The sequence below is a fragment of the Gopherus flavomarginatus genome, chromosome 25 (assembly GCF_025201925.1).
Source record: "Gopherus flavomarginatus isolate rGopFla2 chromosome 25, rGopFla2.mat.asm, whole genome shotgun sequence".
Classification (NCBI taxonomy): domain Eukaryota; kingdom Metazoa; phylum Chordata; order Testudines; family Testudinidae; genus Gopherus; species Gopherus flavomarginatus.
In genome coordinates, this window is record NC_066641.1 from 9588822 (window position 1) to 9610785 (window position 21964).

Below are 21964 nucleotides of genomic sequence, written 5' to 3' on the forward strand. Positions count from 1 at the left end.
TAGACAGACACAAGTTAGTAGGCTTTACCGCAGAGGTAACCGGATGACATTCTATGGGACTGGCTACACTTGAAACTCCAAAGTGTACTCCACCTCCCCGTGGGGATTAGCTCCCAGCGCTGGGGCACTGTTTACACTGGCGCTTTGCAGCGCTGTAACTTGCTGCGCTCAGGGGGGTGCCCTGTGTTATATAGGAGGTCTAACAAGTTGATCTAAATATCCCTTCTGGCCCTTAAATCTATGAAATCCTCCTGTTTCAACTTAAATTTAAAATGGTCTGAATCAATCGCTCTCAGGGCTTCGGACAGAACCTATCTTTGTGGCATCTTCGCAAAAGGGAAATTTAATCTGTGCAGCAGCAAGATCCCAATTCACATCCAACAACAAGCCATTCAGAATCGGAATCATCTTTGTGCAAAATGATCAAGTTACGTTTGGCTGTTGTTTCGTCGGGGACTGGGGTGTGCAATTTAAAACTCATTCATACCATAGATATTTCCTTCAGAGGCCCTAACTCTCGCAATCTTTGGCATATTTGTAAAGCCCAAGCTCCTGGAGTCCTGTGATTAGATAAGGAATCTCAGCTTTCTTTCAAATAAGTATGTTTTGAGCCCTTGTGATTGCACAGAAATGCTTGACCACCTGACCTGAGTGCCCCTAAAGGCTCAGCAACCAGGAGGCAAAGAAAAAGAACCCCAAATGTTTTAAAGAGTTTCATGATATTTAATCCAAACTCATGATTTTGGGTGGAGGAAGGGGCTGACACTTGATTTTTGAAGGCTTGGGGTTGGCCAAGTCATTTTCTACAAAATCCTAGAGGGGCCAGGATGGGGAAGGCTTTCTGTTTGGACAAAACAAACTCCCTCCTTCGTCACCCTTAAAAGAGCACAGGGCATAGGCGCAGATTGATTTCACTTACTGTCTGGTCTGCTCCCGGTTTGAATAGGTGACGTTGACGACGGCCGTCTCGCTGTCTGTGTTCACTTCGAGCAAAACACACATCGATTAGTGGGAATGGTGCAGAAGGGCAATCGGTTTGAGGGCTGCTTTTTAAATTAGATGACTCACATTTTAAATGTAAGAACCCCCCAGAGCCTTTTTCCAGTTAGGCTCAGAGCGTCTCCTAAGACCCATTGACTTCAATGCCTAAATATCTGGGAGGATCTGGGCCATACTGCCAACCAGCTAAGGCATCTGACTGCTCAGTTCAAGCAGTAGTGGCCCATGATTTTAGTTCTAGCAGTCTTGGGTTGAATCCCTGAACCCACCATAGAGGGCTTATCATACAAACTCCCTAATAGGGATTTGAACCCCCATGGACTGCTGACACTTGGGACAAGCTGGCCCAGGTGGGGGAGGGTGGGAAAGAGGGGAGTGTAACCCACATTATCCAGCCAATATACCAAGGCGTAAAGCTAGAGGAGAGATTGGCATCTGTGGCCCATTCAATCCTTGACACCTCTGCTGGTTCTTGTTCTTTGATCATCCATCCTACACCCGGGAGACCTGACCACTGGGAATAGAGATGCCCAACCCAATTTGTTTCACAAAGGACATCAAAGAGCCATCATTACTTCAAGGAGTTTTAGTCACTACCAGATTTGAATCAGAAGGGAAAGGGTTAGGGCAGTGGTCCCCAAACTTTTCCGGGTGGCGGGCGCCAGATGACGAGCCACCGAGGACCGTGGCTTGCGGACAAGCAACTGCCGAAATGCTGCCGAGAAGCAGCAACGTCAAGAGGCGTCACCGCCAAAATGCCGCCAAAGTAGCGTCATCAAGAGACGTCGCCACCAAAATGCTGCCAAAAATCAGCAGTACTTGGGCAGCAACGCCTCTTGATGACGCCGCCATCATAGGGAAAGTGCGCCTAGCGCGCCATCATAGGGAAAGTGAATGGGAGTTACACAGGAGTACAGAGGAGACAATGACAACCCACTGGTCAGAGACACTGAGTTAAATTTGCCCCCGGTCAGAGAACCAACCCAAGGCCTATGACCATGTGACCCTCTGCACAGGATTAAATTTCACTCTCTATGAAATGACTGAGCAAAGAAGCCTTTATTTCCCAACGGCTTCTAAACCAAATTCTACTGACTCCAGATACAGTTAGTGTCTAACTCTAAAAATAATCTAACCAAACACACACACTTACACAACACTTACACACTTTCTTACCTTGTTCACAATTTTCTACAGTACCATACTGAGCTAGCAAACCATCCAACACCTATAAAAGGAAAGGAAAACTACATTACATGGGGTGCATATGACCAGACCTAGAAGATGAAACAAATCTTCGATCAAACCCGGTTTCTCGTGATCAGACAGCCTAGCTTTGGCGGTTCTAGAACATGTGTGGAGAAGACATTGGACTGGGAGTCAGAAGACTTGGATTCTATTCCTGGCTCAACCCCTGACTTGCTGCATGACTGTAGGCAAGTCATTGCCCCTCTCTGTGTGTCAGTTTCCCCTCTCACCCCGTGTCTGTCTAGATGACAAGCAGGGAGTGTTTGTACAGCCCCTAGCACAATGGTTGCCCAACCTCAGTTAGGGCTTCTTGGTGCTAGGTAAGACAAAAAAGGAGTGGGTAGGTGTCTGTTCGGTAGCATGAAAGCCACCATTTCCAAAACGTGGCCAATGATTTTGGGCACCTCCATTTCTTGCTGCCCAATTTGAGACACTTTAAAGAGGCCAGATTTTCAGAGGGCGCTTTTCAGCACTTTCTGAAAACCAGGCCCCTTTAAGGCATCTCAAGCTGGGCACCAATAATCATTTGTGGCTCTCGAAGCCCCATGGCTCAGGACTAGGAGGGATGAGTCCACCACAGGTTTTAAAGACCAGGGAAGTCAATTTGGAACTGCACCCTGACACCAACCAGGAGACAGTGGGAGTGCTGATGGAGGGTGAAGCTTCTCATGTGCATCAAAAGCAGCCAACACTTTGATTAGGAGAAACAGAACTCGGGGAGGTCACGGAGACAGAAGATGCAGCAGTCAAGGTGATCCAAGCACAGTTTGGGTAGGTCTTCCAGAGATTTTTGTACTTTGAGTTAATTCATTACCAACTGGAGGAGCTTAATACATTTTAAAAGACTCATGTGGCTACTCCCCACATTTGTCTCAGGGTACAAATGTTTGTTCATCACCCTAGAAATCAGACTAAATTCCAACCAATGAACGAGAGGTGCAAAAGGCTAGTGAAGACAAGATCAATAGAACCCTGTGCGGATATAAAATTTGTATCCGCATCGGATCTGCAAACACAGACATCCACAGATTTGCAGGGCTCTAGATACAAAATTGGGATTTGCATCCATCCGCAATCCACAGGTATAAAGCGGATATCCGCAGATCTGCAGGGCTCTAAAGATCAAGCCTTGGTATTTAAAAGGTTTCTAGGTTATAAGTCAGGTCTGCAGTTGCTCAGTTGCTTCACTCACCTCCCATCGTAACTGGGGTGGGATATTTCTTATCTGAATTTTGCGGCTCCTGAAATAAAAAGATAATCAATTTCAAGTCCCAGTTGTTGTCTGAAACGAGGCCCCTTGCATTTCAAAATACTTCACTTCCGTACACTGAGTAATGCTAACACTTATATTTGCCCCAAAGCACTTTATGAGCATCAGTTAATCAAGCCCCACATTATCTTTGGCAAGGTAGACAAATACCATTTAGTGCCATTTTGCAGATAGAGAACCTGAGGGGCAGAGAGATGAAAGTCACTCATGAAGACCAGGTCTACACTGGAAACTTGCAGGAAAAGCAGGGTTGGTGAGGGGTATGATTTCTTTATGACATTTCTGTACTAGAAAAAACTTCAGGGTAGACTCAGTTATACTGACACAGAAGTGCTTTTGCCATTATAGATTCATAGATTCTAAGGTCAGAAGGAACCACTCTGATCATCTGTTCTGACCTCCTGCATAACACAAGCCATGGGTCTCTCCCTGAATTAATTCCTGCTTTAACTAGAGCAGATTTTTTTTGAAAATAGATGGTCTTGATTTAAAAATGTCTAGTGAAAGAGAATCCACCACAACCCTTGGTTAACTGTTGCAATGGTTAATTACCCTCACTGCTAGAAACTTTTGTCTTGTTCTTGGTCTATATTTGCCTAGTTTCAATTTCCAGCCACTGGATCTTGCTAGACCTTTGTCTGCTAGATTGAAGAGCCCTCTATTATCAAATTTCTGTTCCCCATAGAGGTACTTACAGACTGTGATCAAGTCACCTCTTAATCTTTTCTTTGATAAGACAAACAGATTGAGCTCCTTTAGTCTCTCAAAATAAGGCATGTATTCCAGTCTTTTGATCATTCTCGTGGCTCTTCTCTGAACCCTTTCCAATTTACCAATACTCTTCTTGAACTGTGAAGACCAGAACTGAAAACACCAGAAATTCATGCCAGTGCCAAATACAGAGGTAATATAACCTCTTTACTCCTGCTTGATATTCCCATTTATACATCCAAAGATTGCATTCCCTTATTCAGCCACTCCATTGCATTGGGCTAGGCTTATCCAACGGATTATCCACCAGGACCCCATGTCTTTTGCAGAGTCACTGCTTCCAGGATAGCATCTCCCCACTCCTGTAGGCATGGCCTGGATTCTTTGTTCCTAGACACGTGACTTTTCATTTGATCTTTTTGAAATGCATATTTTTTGCTTGCACTCAGTTTACCAAACAATCCAGATTGCTATTTCAGTGACCTGTCTCTTATTATTTACCACTCCCCCAATCTGTGTGTCATCTGCAAACTTCATCGCTAATGATTTTCTGTTTTCTTCCAGGTCATTAAAAATATTAAATAGCTTAGGGCCAAGAACTGATCCCTGCAGGACCCACTAGAAACACAACCTCTCGATGACAGTTCCCCATTTACAATTAAATTTTGAGACCTATCAGAGAGTTTTTAATCCTTTTAATGTGCACCGTGTTAATTTTGTACCATTCTGTTTTTTAAATCATGGAGTACCAAGTAAAATGCCTTACTGAAGTTTATTACATTAACACTATTACTATTACAACCAAACTTGTAATCTTACCAAAAAGATATTATGCGGGCTTGACAAGATTGATTTTCCATAAACCCATGTGGATTGGCATTAATTTATATTACTCTTCTTTAATTCTTTATTAACTCCGATATCAGCTATTCCATTATTTTGTCTAAAATCACTGCCAGGCTGAGAGGGCTGAAATTACCCAGGTCATGCCTTTACCGTTTTTAACTAGTGGCACAACATGAGCTTTCTCCCAGTCCGCTAGAACTTCCCCAGGATTCAAAGACTTATTGAAAATGAACTAACAGTCCAGAAAGCTCCTCAGCCAACAATTTGAAAGCACTTTAAAGCAAGTGATCTGAACCGGCTGATTTTAAAATGTCTAACTTTAGCAACTGCTGTTTATCAACCTCCGGAGCGATTGTTGGAAAGTATTTCATCGTCGTTTAATACGAACACATCATCTGACTTTTTCCACAAGACAAAACAGAAATATGTACTGAACACTTCTGCCTCTTCTGACTTTTCACAGGGAAATACTGGATTTCTCTTAAACACTTTGGGTTGTTTTTTTTTTAAATGATCCAAGGTACAATTAGCAGAAAAATGATCCATCAATATATAGTTTACAGAAAATCTTGAAGGAAATGAAGGACAGGCCCAAAACGAAACCTACGGCTTCAAATACCTCAATGCTTGTGTTGTTTGGAATCTGGACCTAGGTTCCCAATACTCTGGCTGGAGTCCACCTCTACAGAAAACTGAAATTTCACCCATCTAAGGCTGATCCCAAAAGCCAAATTGCACTGTAAGGCCTGGTCTACACTGGGTGTGTGTCAATGTAAGATATGCAACTTCAGCTACGGGAATAGCGTAGCTGAAGTCGACGTATCTTATTTCAACTTACCTCCTGTCCTCATGGCGCGGGATCAACTGCCGCGGCTCCCCCCGTCGACTCCACTACCGCCACTCGCCCTGGTGGTTCTGGAGTCAACGGGAGCATGTTCAGGGATTGATATATCATGTCTCGATGAGACGCGATATATTGATCCCCAGTAAATCAATCACGACCCAATGCGGCAGGTAGTCTGGACATACCCGAAGTAAGTGAGGTGGAATCCCTGGAGGTCATACAAGACTGAGGGGAATCTCTACACAGGGCTCGGAGGAAGGGACTATAAAACATGCTCTGATTTTAATGCTTTAGAAGAGAAAATATTTTTTTTTTTATTTAAATCACACGTTCAAGTTGAGAACAGGCCACTTCTCCAGTCACATCTTGGCTCTTTCTAACCTCGAGTTCCTAAAATAGAAAAGAATCTTTTTTATTTCAAAGCCAGATTTACCTCACTGACTCCCACTCTGATGACGGCCCCTTCGCAACAGCTGTCACAAACAGCTGAGATGAGCACAGCACCGAGGGCCTCAATGGGCTTCCTGACGTTTGTTGCAGAAGGGAGTGGAGGGCTGGGGCCACTGGTACTGCAGTGAAACGCGTAGATACACAGCTCTTCGGAAAGCTACTGATGCATAGATTGTTACCTAATGTCAAACTCTCAGGAATGCCCCCCCCCCCGCCCGTCGTTAGATTTAATCCCTTTCAATCACTTACCATCATAAGGTGGCTCAAAATGGACCAAATCCTGAGTGATGCTGAGCACCCTATAGGTGAAGGTATGCAGTTGTCCCATGCTCAGTGAGCGATCTGAACTACAGCACACAAGTCCAAATTGGGAGTCCATCCCCATTCAGCAAAGCCCTTAACGCTCATGTTAAAATTCAGGCTTCAGCGGGATTTAAGCGCATGCTTTAAGGGACTGATCCAGCAAGAGGAAGGATGGTTCATTGGTTATGGTTCTAGCCAGCGACTTGGTTCGAGCCCCTGCTCTGCCACAGATTTCCTTTATGACCTTGGGCAAGTCACTTGTCTAGATGGACAATTAATGCTCAGCAAGCTAGGGTATTAATCTATGCCAAGCAGTGTGCCGCGCACTCTGTGTGGGACCCTGCTGCCACGCTCTAAAAGCTTCCTACTGTGCTTTGATCTACTCCCATTTGAAAGGGACGTTAGGTCAAAGCATGCAAGGGGACCTCTAGTAAGCAGTGGCAGGGTCCCCACGTGCAGCTGGAGAGCAGCAGGCTAATGCGCTGGCGATTTTCAACCCCAGCCTTACTGTTCTCTGTGCCTCTATTCCCCAGCTGTGAAATGGGGGTCATAGCACTTCTCTCCCTCTCACCAGGGCGTTACGAGAATAAAAGCTTGTGAGGTGCTCTGACACTACACAGTGGGGGCCATATCAGTCCGTCACATCTGTAAGCGGCTGCATTTCCACTGATGTAAGTGGACTTTCGATCAGGTCCCAGGTGTTTTGCTGAATAGCATGTAGCTAAATGCAGTGCTGAATGCCTTAGGCAGGACGCACACCAGGAGTAGTTAAGGATGCATTTAGCTTTTTTATTTTATTTTCTTTCAGTGTAGAACAATAAACAGCTGCCATGTGTACCCGCCCTGGGGGCCTGGCCATTGATTTGAAATTACCCAACCAAATACTAGTCAAAATGCTCCCAGAGAGCAAATATTAGGTTTCCACATGCAAATGTGCTGAAAGCATGATATAGGTTATGTTCATATATCCAGGGAATAGAAACCCTACTGTGTGACTTGCGATCGTAGCTGTATCTATTGACGTGTCCACCATGGTGTTTGAGAACTCTTCAACCAACAGAGCTCAGCGAACAAGAGAAAGGGACTTATTCAAAGTAAAGGGAATTGGTTAAATGTGGTTAGCTCGTTCTGAATTATTAATAAATTCCAAAAAAATTGCGAGAGAGTTCTGCAGACAATCCCCCAAATCAGGATAAATAAAAACCTCTTGGGCCTAATTTTTAATCTGAATTTTTCATTAAATACATTTTTCCTTTTTAAAAATAAACCTATTTAAAATCCAGTGTGAAATTATGACAACCTATATTAAAGTCTAAATTTACTATAATTTATTAAAATCATTTAAATAATAATAATATTCAAGTAGTGCATGTTTACTGCTGATGTTTTAAAGAAAGCCAAATCCACTGAACTGATAGAAATAATTCGTTAAGCACCTGGAACCAGAGAGTTTGTTGAAGTGCTAAACCAGTTTTTGACAGCAATAGCTTCTTCTGCAGGTGCAGAGAGAATATTTTTTTACATTTTGGTTTATTCAACTTCTCCAGCTCAATGACTAGTTCGTTTAAAGTTGAGAAATTGATTGGAAGTTGAAAAAGCAGGAAAACTTGTTTTTCTTTTCCAATCTATGAATAAAAATGAGGTGTGAGAGGATGAGATCTACTAGTTCTAATCCGTTCAATTCACTAAATACAGATCCTCTTTGTTTCATATAGCAATTAGTTTTAAATACAAATCATGTTTCGACAAACATACTCTGATGTATCCAGCACATTAAAGATTGTTTTTGTTAGTTAAATAATCTATTTTAAAATGCTGTTATATATTTTTAATTCAATTTCAATTTCCATCCAAATACAGCTTGACACAATTCATGAAGAAAAAAATGAATCATCTAGTAAAGAAATGTAATATTCACCCTTTTTCTAACATAAAATGTAAAAATTAAGAATAAGTGTATGTGAAGCTATATAATTGCTTAAATAAATGTGTATATATTTCGTGCATCTTCCTAGCTAGCAAAAAGAAGTACAATATTTAGTGCAAAAGCAATGTTCAGTTGCAAATCAACATGTTTTTAATGGATACCAACCAATGAGAATCAGCCTTTCTTTAGGAAAATAACTAAAAAGTACAAATGCCAAAGAAGATTAAAATTGGATATTTAAATCAAGGTTTCCTGCTTGCCAACTTCAATCACTTTTGTTTTCAATCAATCCACTCTGCCCCAAAAGGAAGGCAAAATGGAGAGCCATCAAATTATTTCATTACGAGTTGTTTGTTCTGCTCATATAGTAACATGCTGCACCACCACTCCGATAAACTCTATGCTTGGGTGAGTTTTATACCATGCCCAAAAGGTCAAAAACTCGGACTCAAGCGGCATGACTTTCAAAGCTCAGAATTCCCCCAGACTAAAAACCCCCTAACTCTTAGCATCCAAATGTCCAGATCTAGGAAACAGTTTGCTTGCACATCACTGTGAATCAACTGTCTTGGCAGTATAAGGAGAGAGGATTGATTTCCCAGGTAGCTGATCCCCTACATCACTCAAGCGCTCAAGAGCAACTAGTCCACTTACTCAATTGAATCCAGAAATGACCTGGAAAGTAGTGCCATCCTGGGAACATTTTACAACCACTGTGTCAGCCAGCCAGCAAGTCGGCCAGCGTATTCTAAGACACTGAGAGCTTCCAAGCGGTTTTCAAGCGTTAGCTTTACTGAAACTCCCCCAACGCTGGCGTATGATCCACACCGATAGAAAAATATCCATTGCCCACACTGGCGCAGAACTACTCGGGGGGGGGGGCGGGAGGGAGGGCATTTGTACAAATCTATCTTATCATAGCTGATGGCATGTTCTGCATTAAGGAAACCTGCAGCAGTGTAACAAAAGATCCACTTTAGGAACAATACCCTGCTTTCGTGCGGCACCGTTCACCAGGGCACAGCAGCTGCAGTAGATAGGTAAGGCGCTTCTACGGCTGCAGTATCTGAGCATCTCATAATCTTTAATGTAGCACTCTTACAACACACTCCTGTGAGGCAAGGCAGTGCTATAATCCCATTTATGAGGGGACATTAAGGCACAGAATGATTAAGCCATTTGCCCAAGGTCACACTAGGAGTAGATAACCAAGGAGGGAACTGAACCTAGGTTTCCCCAGTCACAAGCTCGCAGCCTAACCACTGGACCACGTGTCTTCTATTTAGGAAACTGTTATTGTAGACAGGGCCTACAGAAAGGCTAAGGGTTTGAATGACCTTGCTATAAGTGATTACACAAAGTGCCCGGTGATGGAGAATCCGGACCCTAACAACTATATAACAATGGGTAACCCCACTGAAGCCAAACCTGGTGGGACTGAGAAGCAATTGCTAGGGTGGTTCTGCCTCCAAATTCCCTTGCTTTTGCCTCTCAGACGTCTTACTTTGCTAGCAAAGAGTTGGCATATCAATTAAACTTACTTTAAGGCATTCCTGTATCAGCCCTTAGCTGAAAGTCATGAGCACGGATAAAGCCTTGAACTATCAGCTCAGACAAATGGGCCTCTACGGACATGATTCCACATGAGTTAATTTACTTAAGCTAGTAGCAGTAGTAGGCTATTATCCTCTATTGACACAATACACTTAGCTGGCATATTATATGGATAAATATTTACTTCCTTTACTACACATAGAACTGGGTTAAATAGTGCAAAAAATGTCCACTAAAATTCTTTCAAAATTTTAATTGCATTTGCTTCATCAATGTTCCTCTCCTTTTTGCTTTTGCTTTTCATGATCATTCAGAATTTTCAGATCCATGATTCATGAGAACCAATTTGCAATGAGCAGTGCTTGTGTGCTCATCCAATCAGGGAGCAGAACCAATGACTCCTCTAACCCACTGCAGCCAATCAAGACAGCTCAGATCTGTTCACAATTGCCCCAGAATTAAAGAGAGTCACAAAATGTCAATTAAGAAGAATCAAGAACATAAGATTACACAACCAGAAAGAGGGGATGTATATTATTAGTCATTATTAATTATTTGCTCTAATTACATGATAAATCTGTAAACGAATAAACATTCAGAATATAGTTTAGTTAATTTCTAAGTGAGAAGAAGAAATGTTCCCAAATAAAGAGGCCAAATCAATTTCCAATATTTTTTCCCCTACAAGGGTACCACCATATTCTGCTACAACAGTTTGTACTGATGACAGGGTGGATTTAATTTCAATCATGATTTAAATCACTAGTCAGGAAGTCTCGATTTAATCATGGTTTTCTACATAAAAGTACATTCTTGTTGGTTGTTATTACCTTAATACATATTCATCACAACTCAGAGATAGATGTGGGTTTCATTTTTAGAAGGTACACACGATACATTTTTAAACAGTGATTTATTTTGAAAACTTTTCAGTTTAGTTTTACAGCTATATCAGAAAATGAACGATTGTTTGGTTATTTCATTTACCAAAGGTAATTGAAGCAGATATTTATGAAGTCACTGGGAGGTAAACTATCTCCAATTCAACAGGTTAATCATTAATATTTGGAGGATTTTCTTGCCATGCTGAATTAGGAGAAAAATCACCAGACAGCCATTTAATTTGTTTTATTTAACTAAAACAACATTAAATATTCTGGATTTTTTTCTTCAACAGCAAACATATAATATTTTAACAAAACAAGCATATGTTCCTCGCTTCTCACATTTATCTCCAGACTTCTTCTCCATATCCAGATCTATTCCGCCCCAACAATCTTCTATTCATTGAACTTCTATTCATTGAAACTTTGCACTTGTAGATAGAGGTAAGGGATTATCTCTGTGTACGCAAATTTGCAGAGGCACAACAGAGTTGAGGTCTGTTATTTCTCACCTCTATATATTATTTATTTATTTAAAAAACATTTTTGCTGTTAACAGGCATGTTACCTCTGGAGACACAAATCCACAGTTTGAGAACTGCAGAACTAAGCACCTCTGATGGGATCTTCTAGACTGAGCACTGAGTCCCATTGGGTAGATAGAAAGAGTAACCTAAATAATCTATACAGAAGCCCCTGGAATCCTGTAAAATTGGATCCCTAATCCATGAACTACTGGAACTCATTTAAAAAACTTTTCTTAAACATGACATGAATATATCTTCTCATACTATAGAATTAGAATTTCTAATCCATATTCCATGATGAGATATCTTTGAGCTATAATGTATCTTAATTAAAACTATCTTTAGATAGGGTTTTTCCTCAAAAAGCATTTTATCAAAAAAAATCATTGATTTTTATCCACCCTCTCGCACACAGCAAGCCTTTGAATGTGACCCCCTCTTAGAAATGAAAAACACTTTTTTTACATTGAATGCTGGAGGTGAAGCAAGGTGTGGGAGGTGGAGGCTGACAGCTTGCGACCTGCCATGTAAGCACCTCATGACCCCTGGAGGGGTTACGATCCCCAGTTTGAAAACCTTGGTGCTGCAACATCACAAATCTGTCGTAGGTTTCATCATGAACAAAGAGTGAAATCCTCGCTCCGACAAAGTCAATGGCAAAACTGCCACTGACTTCATGAGGCCAGGATTTCACCCTTTATATGAAATCTGACATGGAACGGTGTTGGTACAAACAAAATATATACTTTTAATGGGCCAGATCCTCAGCTAGTTTAAGTCAGTGGAGCTACACCAATTTACACCAGCTAAGGGGCTGGCTGAAATAATCTAAATCACCAATGACATTAAAGGATCACCCATGGGTTGTTCTACCCCAAAAAGAAAAATATCTGAGCTTGGAATGATCCATATTATTAATCTGAAAATGCCCCATATCTAACCCTACCTCTTCCTTCCAGCTCAGTGAAATCAAATGGCTGGAAAACTGTTTACTGAGGTCTCTCAGCTGAACTGGGAAAAAAAAAAAATCAAATCAACTCCATGCGACCCAAGAGGGAGGAAATCTTTTAAAACCTATGCTTTTTTCTTTTGGACGTTCAAGTCAAAATGAGCCATAAAAGGCTTTTAAAAATCACTAACCAATTCAGAAGACAGGAAAGTTCTGACATGGAAAATGCCACAGCTCCCATAGAAGCCAATGGGTTGGGTTAGAGAAACTTCAGTCTGATTTGCTATTTACTTTTGGGGGAAAAGTGCAATATGAAATCAAATCCCTTGCTTGGATGTTGGCTAATCCATGTCCTGAAATGAATGGAAGAGCGATTGCTGAAGAAGTCGAGAATGCAAGGAATGTCACAGTTCAGAGAGGGTCAAAAGGATTTTAAGTGATAGAAGAAAACATGTGTCTGACTACTGCTTGCCTCTAAAACGTCTTCTAACAGTTACAAGCATCCGCATGCTCAAAGAATGTATTCCTCACATACATGACCATAATCTAGTCTCCCATGTATTCACTGTGCTCATATCCCACCCCCTCGCCATGAGTTTGTAGATGGAATCTGATTTTTCTTCATACAAACAGAAACTCCCTCTGATTGCAGCTTCTGTAGATTAGCAAGAATGTCTGGTACCTAAATCTAGGTGAATGGAGACCTCAAGGTTCTATTTTCAGCTCTTACACAGTCTTGCTGGGTGACAGTTGGGAAAACACTTCGCTCCCAGCCTCAGTTTCCCCACAGCAAAATGCAAAGGATATCTGCTTGCCTCTCACAGCGGCTACTGAGGCTTAATTAATACGAGTTAATTAACTTTAAGATCTTCTAATCAAAGATGCTACACATTCTTCAGCTTAGGCATCCTTTATCAGCCTCCTTTTCATTCTTCACGTTTTCTCTCTTTATATCTATATCTGAACATAAATGACTCCTAAAAACCCATCTAGTATAACAAATCATGGCAACAACAGGGACAAGACCCCTCCTGCCCAAGAACAACAGAGCTGTTAAATACCTGACCCAAAGGAGGTTATAGCAGTATAGGGCTTATTACAGAATTGTGTAGTTTCAATTCTGCCCAGTAGAAGGCAGTAGTACACATATACAGCAGTAGAATATAAGCCAGGGGTAGGCAACCTATGGCATGTGTGCCAAAAGCGGCACACGAGCTGATTTTCAATGGCACTCACACTGTCCCTGTCCTGGCCACCGGTCCGGGGGGCTCTGCATTTTAATTTAATTTTAAAAGAAGCTTCTTAAATAATTTAAAAACCTTGTTTACTTTACATACAACAATAGTTTAGTTCTATATTATAGACGTAGAGAAAGAGACCTTCTAAGAACGTTAAAATGTATCTCTGGCATGTGAAACCTTAGATTAGAGTGAATAAATGAAGACTCGGCACAGCACTTCTGAAAAGTTGCCGACCCCGATATATGCCATTACACCATAAGAGATATGGCTTGAAATGAAGTTCGCCAGCCGTGAATGACAGCCCTACACCTTCCATTGTTGTTTGCAGTGCTGTTGTAGCCGTGTGGGTCCCAGGATATTAGAGAGACAAGGTGGGTGAGGTAATATCTGTTACTGAACCAACTTCTGTTGATGAAAAAGACAAACTTTCGAGCTACAGAGTCTTCTTCAGGACCTGAAGCTGGTCCAATAAAAGATATTATCTCCTCTACCTTGTAGTTCTACTCCCCTTTCAGTCAAAGACTAACAACCTTTTACATTCTGGCTCCTTCTGAAATCTCAGCAATGGCCACGTCTGGTAGGTGAAGTAATGAATAAACAAAGCTATAAATAAACCACTCTCTTATTTTATTTTTAAAAACAGAGTGGAACCTGCTTACAGGAAACTCCAATAGTGAAATTCCATTCATTGCAACACTGAAACGGACAGTCCAATCCTGCTCGCTCTGACCTCCGCTCAGAGCACGGCTTTTACTCCAGATAAATAACTCACCAGCAGGCAGTTCCCTGGCATTCAATTCACGATGTGCCAAAGCCAGAGACTCCTGGGACCTCTTCCCTTTTGCGGGGCTGAAGTACTCTTGCTAACGTATCATGACCAATTTAATTGGCTTGGCGGCAGAGACTGCCTCTCAGTATGTGTCTGATATAGGGCCTAGCATGCCAGGACCCTGATCTAGTTTGCAACTGGTATGCACCACCATAATACAAATAATAATCCGGTGCCCCTTGTTTCCTGGGAAGCTACCGGCTGCTAAGAGAAGGAAGGTTTTTCCCCCCCAATGGCACAAACTACTATTTGTCTTATGCTGACAGCAAGATCCCACTTCAAAACCCTCCTTACATTGCAAGTGGCGATTCCACCTGGTGAAATGCATCTCCCTTCGACTCTCTGTCACAGGATTCTGTCCACATGCTGCTGCTTTTTAAAATAAACTAAAAAACAGCTGCGGGGATATTCGGGGGGGTGGGGACCAAACAATTCCCAGAAATGCCTCAGTGCTAATGGAAACTCTTGCATCTTCCCAAGTTTGCTACTTGTATTAAATATAAAATGCCAGCAGCAGATTACAGCATATCCCGAACACCTTCCTCCTTCATTCTCTTCAAGACACTTCATTGACCCCCATGTATTCGTGAAATTCAAAAGCAAACTTCTTCTAAGTTTAGGTCCTTCTATGGCCTGTTACCAGAGCATATCCCCGTCTTTAAGGTATTCATCTTCCCAAAACCCTTTGCATTAGGGAAGTGATATTACCCTCATTTTACAGGGAACTGAGGCACAGGCAGGCTAAGTGATTTGCCCAAGGTCACACAGGAAGTCAGTAGCAGAGCAGGGCCTTGAACCCAGGTTTCCCAAGGCAGAGACTAGTGCTCTAATCACTGAACCAACCTTCCTTTCACAGCCCTCTGCAAATTTCCACAGCTGGGGAGAAGGGAGAAAAGGCAGAGAATATCCACCCTGTAGATCGCTTAATGATCCATAGATGAAGGGGAAAGCACTATGTTAGTGCAACTTGGTGTAACAAATCTATGACCAGGCAGAACTTAATGCTTTCTACCACGCGTTGCTTTGTGTGGGTGGAAACAAGACCCCCTTTCTCCAAACAGCACAGGTCTTCTCCATGGAGAATCTCTGATATCTGGTAGCAGTATAGCGTCTTTGACATGCATTTACTAACTGATTTAAATGTCCACAATTATAAGAAATTACGGGAGGGAAGCCATCGGGCGGGGGAAAAAATCAAACGATAATTATTTAATGATAGTTGGCACTGAGATTCAGAAAGTTAAAGCTTTATAACTGTTAAAAAATTGTTAACATCACATACCACACACACAGAGCAAATACCACATTCTCAAACAGCATTTTTCTTACTTTGGCTATCTGTAAATTTTTATTTTCATTGATGGAAAATGTGTGTGCGCACAGGCAGGGTGAATCAGTGTTTACCAACAGTTACCAATAAAAATCAAATCCTTCCAAACCTAAATATAATCAACTCTCTCCCGCATCCAATATAGTCTCATTGTTTCTGTCTCCTCCCCCATCTGTCTGTCTGTCTTCCCCTGTTGTCCTGTGTTTTATACATAGACTGAAAAGGCAGGGATTGAGTTTTTGCTCTGTTTCTACAGTGCCTAGCATAATGTGGGTCTGGTCCATGACTGCGGCTGCCAGGTATTACTGCACTACAAATATCTTTTTTAGGTTCCAAGGTGCCTTATAAATACCTAAGATATTAAAGACACAGACCTAGGAGCCTCAGTTTCTCCACCTGTACAATGGGCAGAATAACACTTACCATTCTGTGTCAAGCACTCGGTGATCAATGGATGAGAGGTGTTAGTTAATGACAAAGGATGAAGCGTGGCTATTACAGTTCCACAGAAAACCTGAATGTTCCCAAGCAAGAGCACAAATGCTTTCTGAATAAAATTCAGAGTCATTTGAGAAAGAATCCTCAAAGAGGAGTCTAGATTAAGTAGATTCGTTAGCAATGTCAGCATGTTACATGCCTTCCATCACAATCATCACCAGGAGATCCCCCTGTTCAGGACTCTTTTCCTTTAAATATCACTGTGAAATACACACGGCCAGGTTCAGCTGTCAGACCCCAGAGCAGATCTCCAGAAACTGGCTTTATTTATGCATTTGAGGGGATGACAAGAGCCTCCAACTTAATTGAGACTCTGGTGGTAATTCCCCTGGAGCAGACCGGCATGTCAGCGGTGGCATGGCCCCAAAAAGGGGGCATGGCCTGGTTATAAGTGGGTGGGGATGGCTAGGTGCCAGCTTCAGCATGAAACAGGAAGATGGGGACTTGCAAGGTGCAGAGTTTGGCAGGCACTGTTGTGCAGGGGAATCTGCCCTTCTCATGAATCGAAAGCAGGGCGGGAGGAATGGGGATAATCCCTTTGCCGGAGAAAGAGAGTCAAGTGGAGGTTTAAAAGCAATGCGGCTGGAGAGAAGAAAAAGCAGCTTCATTTGGGGGCGGGGGGTGATTGGATCTGTGCCAAGCATCTCACTAGTGCTTTGTTGTGCATCCCTCTTCTCCTGGGTGCATCACGGCTCGGCTCCAACGTGTGTCGCTGTCTCCTGCTTTCCCATCTCCTCCCCAACTCAGATCTGCTCTGCGTAGTCAGAGGAGCTCCCCACATCCTGTGCTCCACTCTCCAGCTCACATCTGAATGACTCATTGTACGAGAATCCTGCCTAGAGGTCCCCAGCTGAGATCAGGGTGCTCTACGTACACATACAAAGAGATAGTCCCTGCCCTGAAAAGCTCACAGTCTAAACAGACAAAGGCAGGAGAGGAAACAGTGGCTCAGAAACAGAAAGTGACTTGGCCATGGTCACACAACGGGTCAGTGGCAGATCTAAGGACATGACTCAGAGCTGCAGCATTACAGGAGTCCATCCCTGCTCCACTGCTTTTCCATCTCCTCCCTCAATGCCTGGGCTCTGAAGCCCCTGCAGTATCGCACTACAATACCGTGGGGGTTGCCCCACTTTGTGCTCTCTTTGGGCACTAACCTGCAGGACGATTTGGTTTAACTTAAGTCTGTTCCAACAGCAGCGGAAGTAACTTTTGCTCCTGGGAACCCTGGGTTCCAAAATCCAAACGCAGAAAGCTAAAAGGACACTGCGCTTCTGAGAGGTGCTCTCTTTTCAGCACAGGTCTTGGCCGTGTGTAATCATTAGAGATCCCCTGGCACTTTCCATGAGAAATGGGGAGGCCCAAGAGATACCCTGGTTAGCTAAAGTCCTCCTTGCTGTTTCAACTGGATACAAGATTCTCTCCTGGCATGTCACACAGGATTACTGTGTGCTGTTACCAGCTGATCTGAGCTACCCGAAAGGCAGCCGCATTTCAGACATGGCCCTGGTATATACACAGAGGTCAAACCTGAAAGCCTCCCTCCCATTTTAGCCAATAGGAATCTTGTCTGAATAAAGATTTCAGGATTGGACCAATCGTTTGGGGGAGTGGAGGGATGCAAGAAGCGCCCCTGTCGTGTGCAAAGAACTGGACCTCCGAGAGAAACCAAACGTGTGACATTCTAGTAATATGATCTGGCATGCAAGAGACAGCCTGTGGATCTGCAGAACTCCCTGGAGGACTTGGGTTCTACAAACCAGCTAAGGATGGTGGTCAGACCAATACCCCAGATCCCAGCCCCCTCAGCCTTTGAGAGAACTTAGGTCTGAATCCAAAGGTGCATCTTGCATTTAGATGGCACATGGATGATAAGGGAAATTTATGCGCCTACACAGGACGCTTTCATCCATAGACCTCCATGCACTTTACAATGGTATTAGCAGCCTTATATTGCAGCTAGAGAAACTAAGGCAGAGATTTGCTTACGGCCAAGCTGGAAACAGAATGAAGTCGAGACCATCCAGTGCTATGAGGTCATTCTGTGCCATAACTGAACACTAGTTACAGCCATCAAGCCCACAACAGCAGAGGCAACAGCTCGGAGGCAACAGCAGACTCATAAACCTCTCTACGTCAATCTAGCCTCTAGTGGGAGACAAAGAGACGCAAGGCATTTGTAGGGGTACGCTATGGCTGTTGCAAGCTTCCTGTCTATAAGACAGGAACAATAAGACACTACACGCCTTTGGAATGGGCTCTGAAATCTTTGGATGGGAGCTGCTATGAGAACAAATGATGAATTAATTCAATATTGTTTTATGTTGCCCTATGGATGTAAGTTAGCGTCTTCCATCCGCAGCTTCGGTGAACAAGCAGGAAGTGAACGCACAGGGTCAGGTTTCGAAAGGAACTTGGGTTTCTGTTTAGGCACCAGCTGGATTTTCAGGGGGGATCAGCATGTGGGGTGCTGAGCTCTTAAAAAAAAAAAAAAGTGGAAGCTGCCGGGTGCTGATTTTCTGGCTTGCGTTTAGGCACTTATGTGGAAGCTGAGTACTGGGGAGAATCTGGCCCTGACAGTGCGTGCTGAACACTTGAAAGTCCAGCTCCTAACTCCTTCGACTATCTGGCCCATAAGGCCTGCCCCTGCTCCTACTCCCACTTAAGTCAAAGGCAAAATTTCCATAAACTTTAATGGGAACAGGATCAGGCTGTTAAACTTCTCCTTGATACTCCGGCTTCAACCATCTTCTCCCCCTCTAAGTTTATCAGCTGTTTTGCTGACCTTGGGAAGAAGCCTTGGGCATAACAGGTGCTATCGTCTGTCCCATGTGAGGAATAGCTCTGTCCACTCCCCACAAACGATCACACAATCATCCACGGCTGTTGCCCTGCAATCCCAACCTCTAGCAGAACTGTCCTCCATTGATGGACGCCTGGGAAGTATTTATGAGCATGCAGCTGAAATGAAGGCTCAGAAACCCCTCCATAAGGCCACAAGCCACTGCATTAAAGCCCTGGCTGCTTCCTATCTTTGGTCAGGAGGAAAGGTGGAAAATACAGAATGAGCTGGGAGAAACTGAGAGAGAAAAGGGGGTGGAATGTGGAGCAAGCCTGGGGGTGGGGAGAGATAGGGAGGGGAGAAGGAGATAGAGAGGAGAAACAGAGGGGAGGAAGAGAACAAGAGGAAGAGGATGAGGCTAGCCAGCCATAGTCTTTAGAACATAAGAAAGGCCACACTGGGTCAGACCAAAGGTCCATCTAGCCCAGTATCCTGTCTTCTGACAGTGGCCAATGCCAGGTGCTTCAGAGGGAATGAACAGAACAGGCAATCATCAAGTGATCCATCCTCTGTCGCCCATTCCCATCTTCTGGCAAACAGAGGTTAGGGACACCATCCCTGCCCATCCTGGCCAATAGCCATTGAGGGACCTATCCTCCATGAACTTATCTAGTTCTTTGTCTACATTGCAATTACAGCTGTGTTAAGGAATCCAGTTACAACACAGCTGCACCCAGGACCCATTGTTCTGGAATCATATAAATGTGGGGCTGAAAGGGACTGAGAGAAGCCATCTAGTACAGTACAGTGGTTCTCAACCTTTTTTCATTTGAGGACCCTACAAAATTTGGAACGGAGGTGCGGACCCCTTTGGAAATCTTAGGCTTAGTCTGAGGACCCCCAAGGGTCTGTGGACCACAGGTTGAGAAGCACTGATCTAGTCCACACTGAGGCAAGAGCAGGTTTACCTAGACCTAGGTTATCTCACAGTCGGTTTTAGACCATGTCAAATTGTGTTAAGGGAACCATGGTCTATACATGTGTATCACTAGGGTCTTAGGGTTCCAGACCAGGTCTACGCTACACAACTTAATTGTGGCCCAGTCTACACACCCATTATTTATTATTTGTATTACCAGAGCACTTTGGAGCGCCAGTCATGCAGCAGGACCCCACTACGCTAGGGGCTGTACAAACAGAACAAGACGCCAGTTCCCACTCCAAAGAGCTTATAATCTCACACTTAACTTATTTTTAGGAAAAAAATTAAAATATTTTCAACATTTTTCTAAATAGGAAAATGTGGTTGTTAAAGCCACAAACACTGGCCGGGTGAGTCAGACCAGTGTAGAAGCTGAAACTACTTTTAACTTGTTCCTTTTTATAATATGAACAGATTTCAAGTTGTCAACAACTCTGTAAAGATAGGCGAATATTATTATAGCCACTTCAGAGAGAGGGAAACTGAGGCACAGACAGACAAGTGCCTTTGTGTATGTCACCCAAAGTCAGTGGCATTGCTAGGATTTGAACCCAGGAGTCCTGATGTCCCATTCCCCTGCTTGGACAAAATCCCATGTAAGTTTTATTAAATCCTTATGCCTTTTCTCCAGAATTCTGTATATCTTCCACTTTGCACTATCAACTAATATGTGATTTCTCTTTCTAGCATTCTTATTTTTTAATTAAGCAAAATACACTATGCACTTCACAGACCATATAAGAATGCAAGATCCGGCCCAGAAAAATTTACAGATTAGCAAGACACAACAAAGCACATGTTCCAAGTTTCACCAGGTGATGCTACTGAATAATCAAAGTTTCTAAATTCTGTGTTTAAGCCAATGCTTCCTAAAGTGTGGGCCATGTGACCTAGGGGGCACAAGGGAATAGTCCTGTGGCATGGATAGACAACTTCGTTGTCCTCCAGAATCCCAGCTTTCATTTCATTTCACTTCACTTCCTCCCCGCCTTTTGAACAGTAAGTCTCTAGCTATTATGGTTGTGAAGAAAACCTTGAAAACATGAAGTGAGCATACGTAACCCATGCGGAAAGAGCAACCCATGCAGAGAGCCTGCCTGAGTTTGCAAAGAGCCTGAAACAATAGCTCTGAGGTTTGAATGGCCCCATTCATTTCAACGAGTGCTAACTCAGCGCCAGTGACAATATATCTGAAATGTCAGCATTGCTACCTATTTCACTGCTCACCAAAGAATGTGAGAGAGGAAGCATCATATTATGGAGATCTGTACTAGCACTTCCCAAAAGGGATAGCAGCAGGGAGGGGGCATGCAGAAGACATAAATTAAAAAGATGTGTAGGCTTTCAGCAGCAGAATTGCAGGGCAGACAGGGAACAGTGTCCAGTTTTGGGCCCCACACTACAAGAAGGATGTGGAAAACTTGAAAAGAGCCCTGCAGAGAGCAACAAAAATGATTAGGGGGCTGGAGCATATGACTTATGAGGAGAGGCTGAGGGAATTGGGATTGTTTAGTTTGCAGAAGAAAAGAATGAGGGGGGATTTGATAGCTGCTTTCAACTACCTGAAAGGGGGTTCCAAAGAGGGTGGATCTAGACTGTTCTCAGTGGTACTAGATGATAGAACAACAAGTAATGGTCTCAAATTGCAGTGGGGAGGTTTAGGTTGGATATTAGGAAAAACTTTTTCACTAGGAGGGTGGTGAAGCACTGGAATGGGTTACCTAGAGAGGTGGTGGAATCTCCTTCCTTAGAGGTTTTTAAGGTCAGGCTTGACAAAGCCCTGGCTGGGA

The 21964-nt window shown here is 43.2% G+C and overlaps 1 protein-coding gene across 1 annotated transcript in view; it reads right to left on the minus strand.

The window, feature by feature from the left end:
- IGF2BP1 (insulin like growth factor 2 mRNA binding protein 1) overlaps positions 1-21964 on the minus strand; it is a 58704-nt gene that overhangs the window by 17793 nt on the left and 18947 nt on the right. Inside the window, exons 3-5 of the mRNA XM_050935183.1 lie at positions 3440-3488; positions 2176-2227; positions 920-983 (exon numbers count right to left, since the gene is read on the minus strand). Coding sequence (XP_050791140.1) covers positions 920-983; positions 2176-2227; positions 3440-3488 — 165 coding nt within the window. The remainder of the gene's footprint in view (positions 1-919; positions 984-2175; positions 2228-3439; positions 3489-21964) is intronic.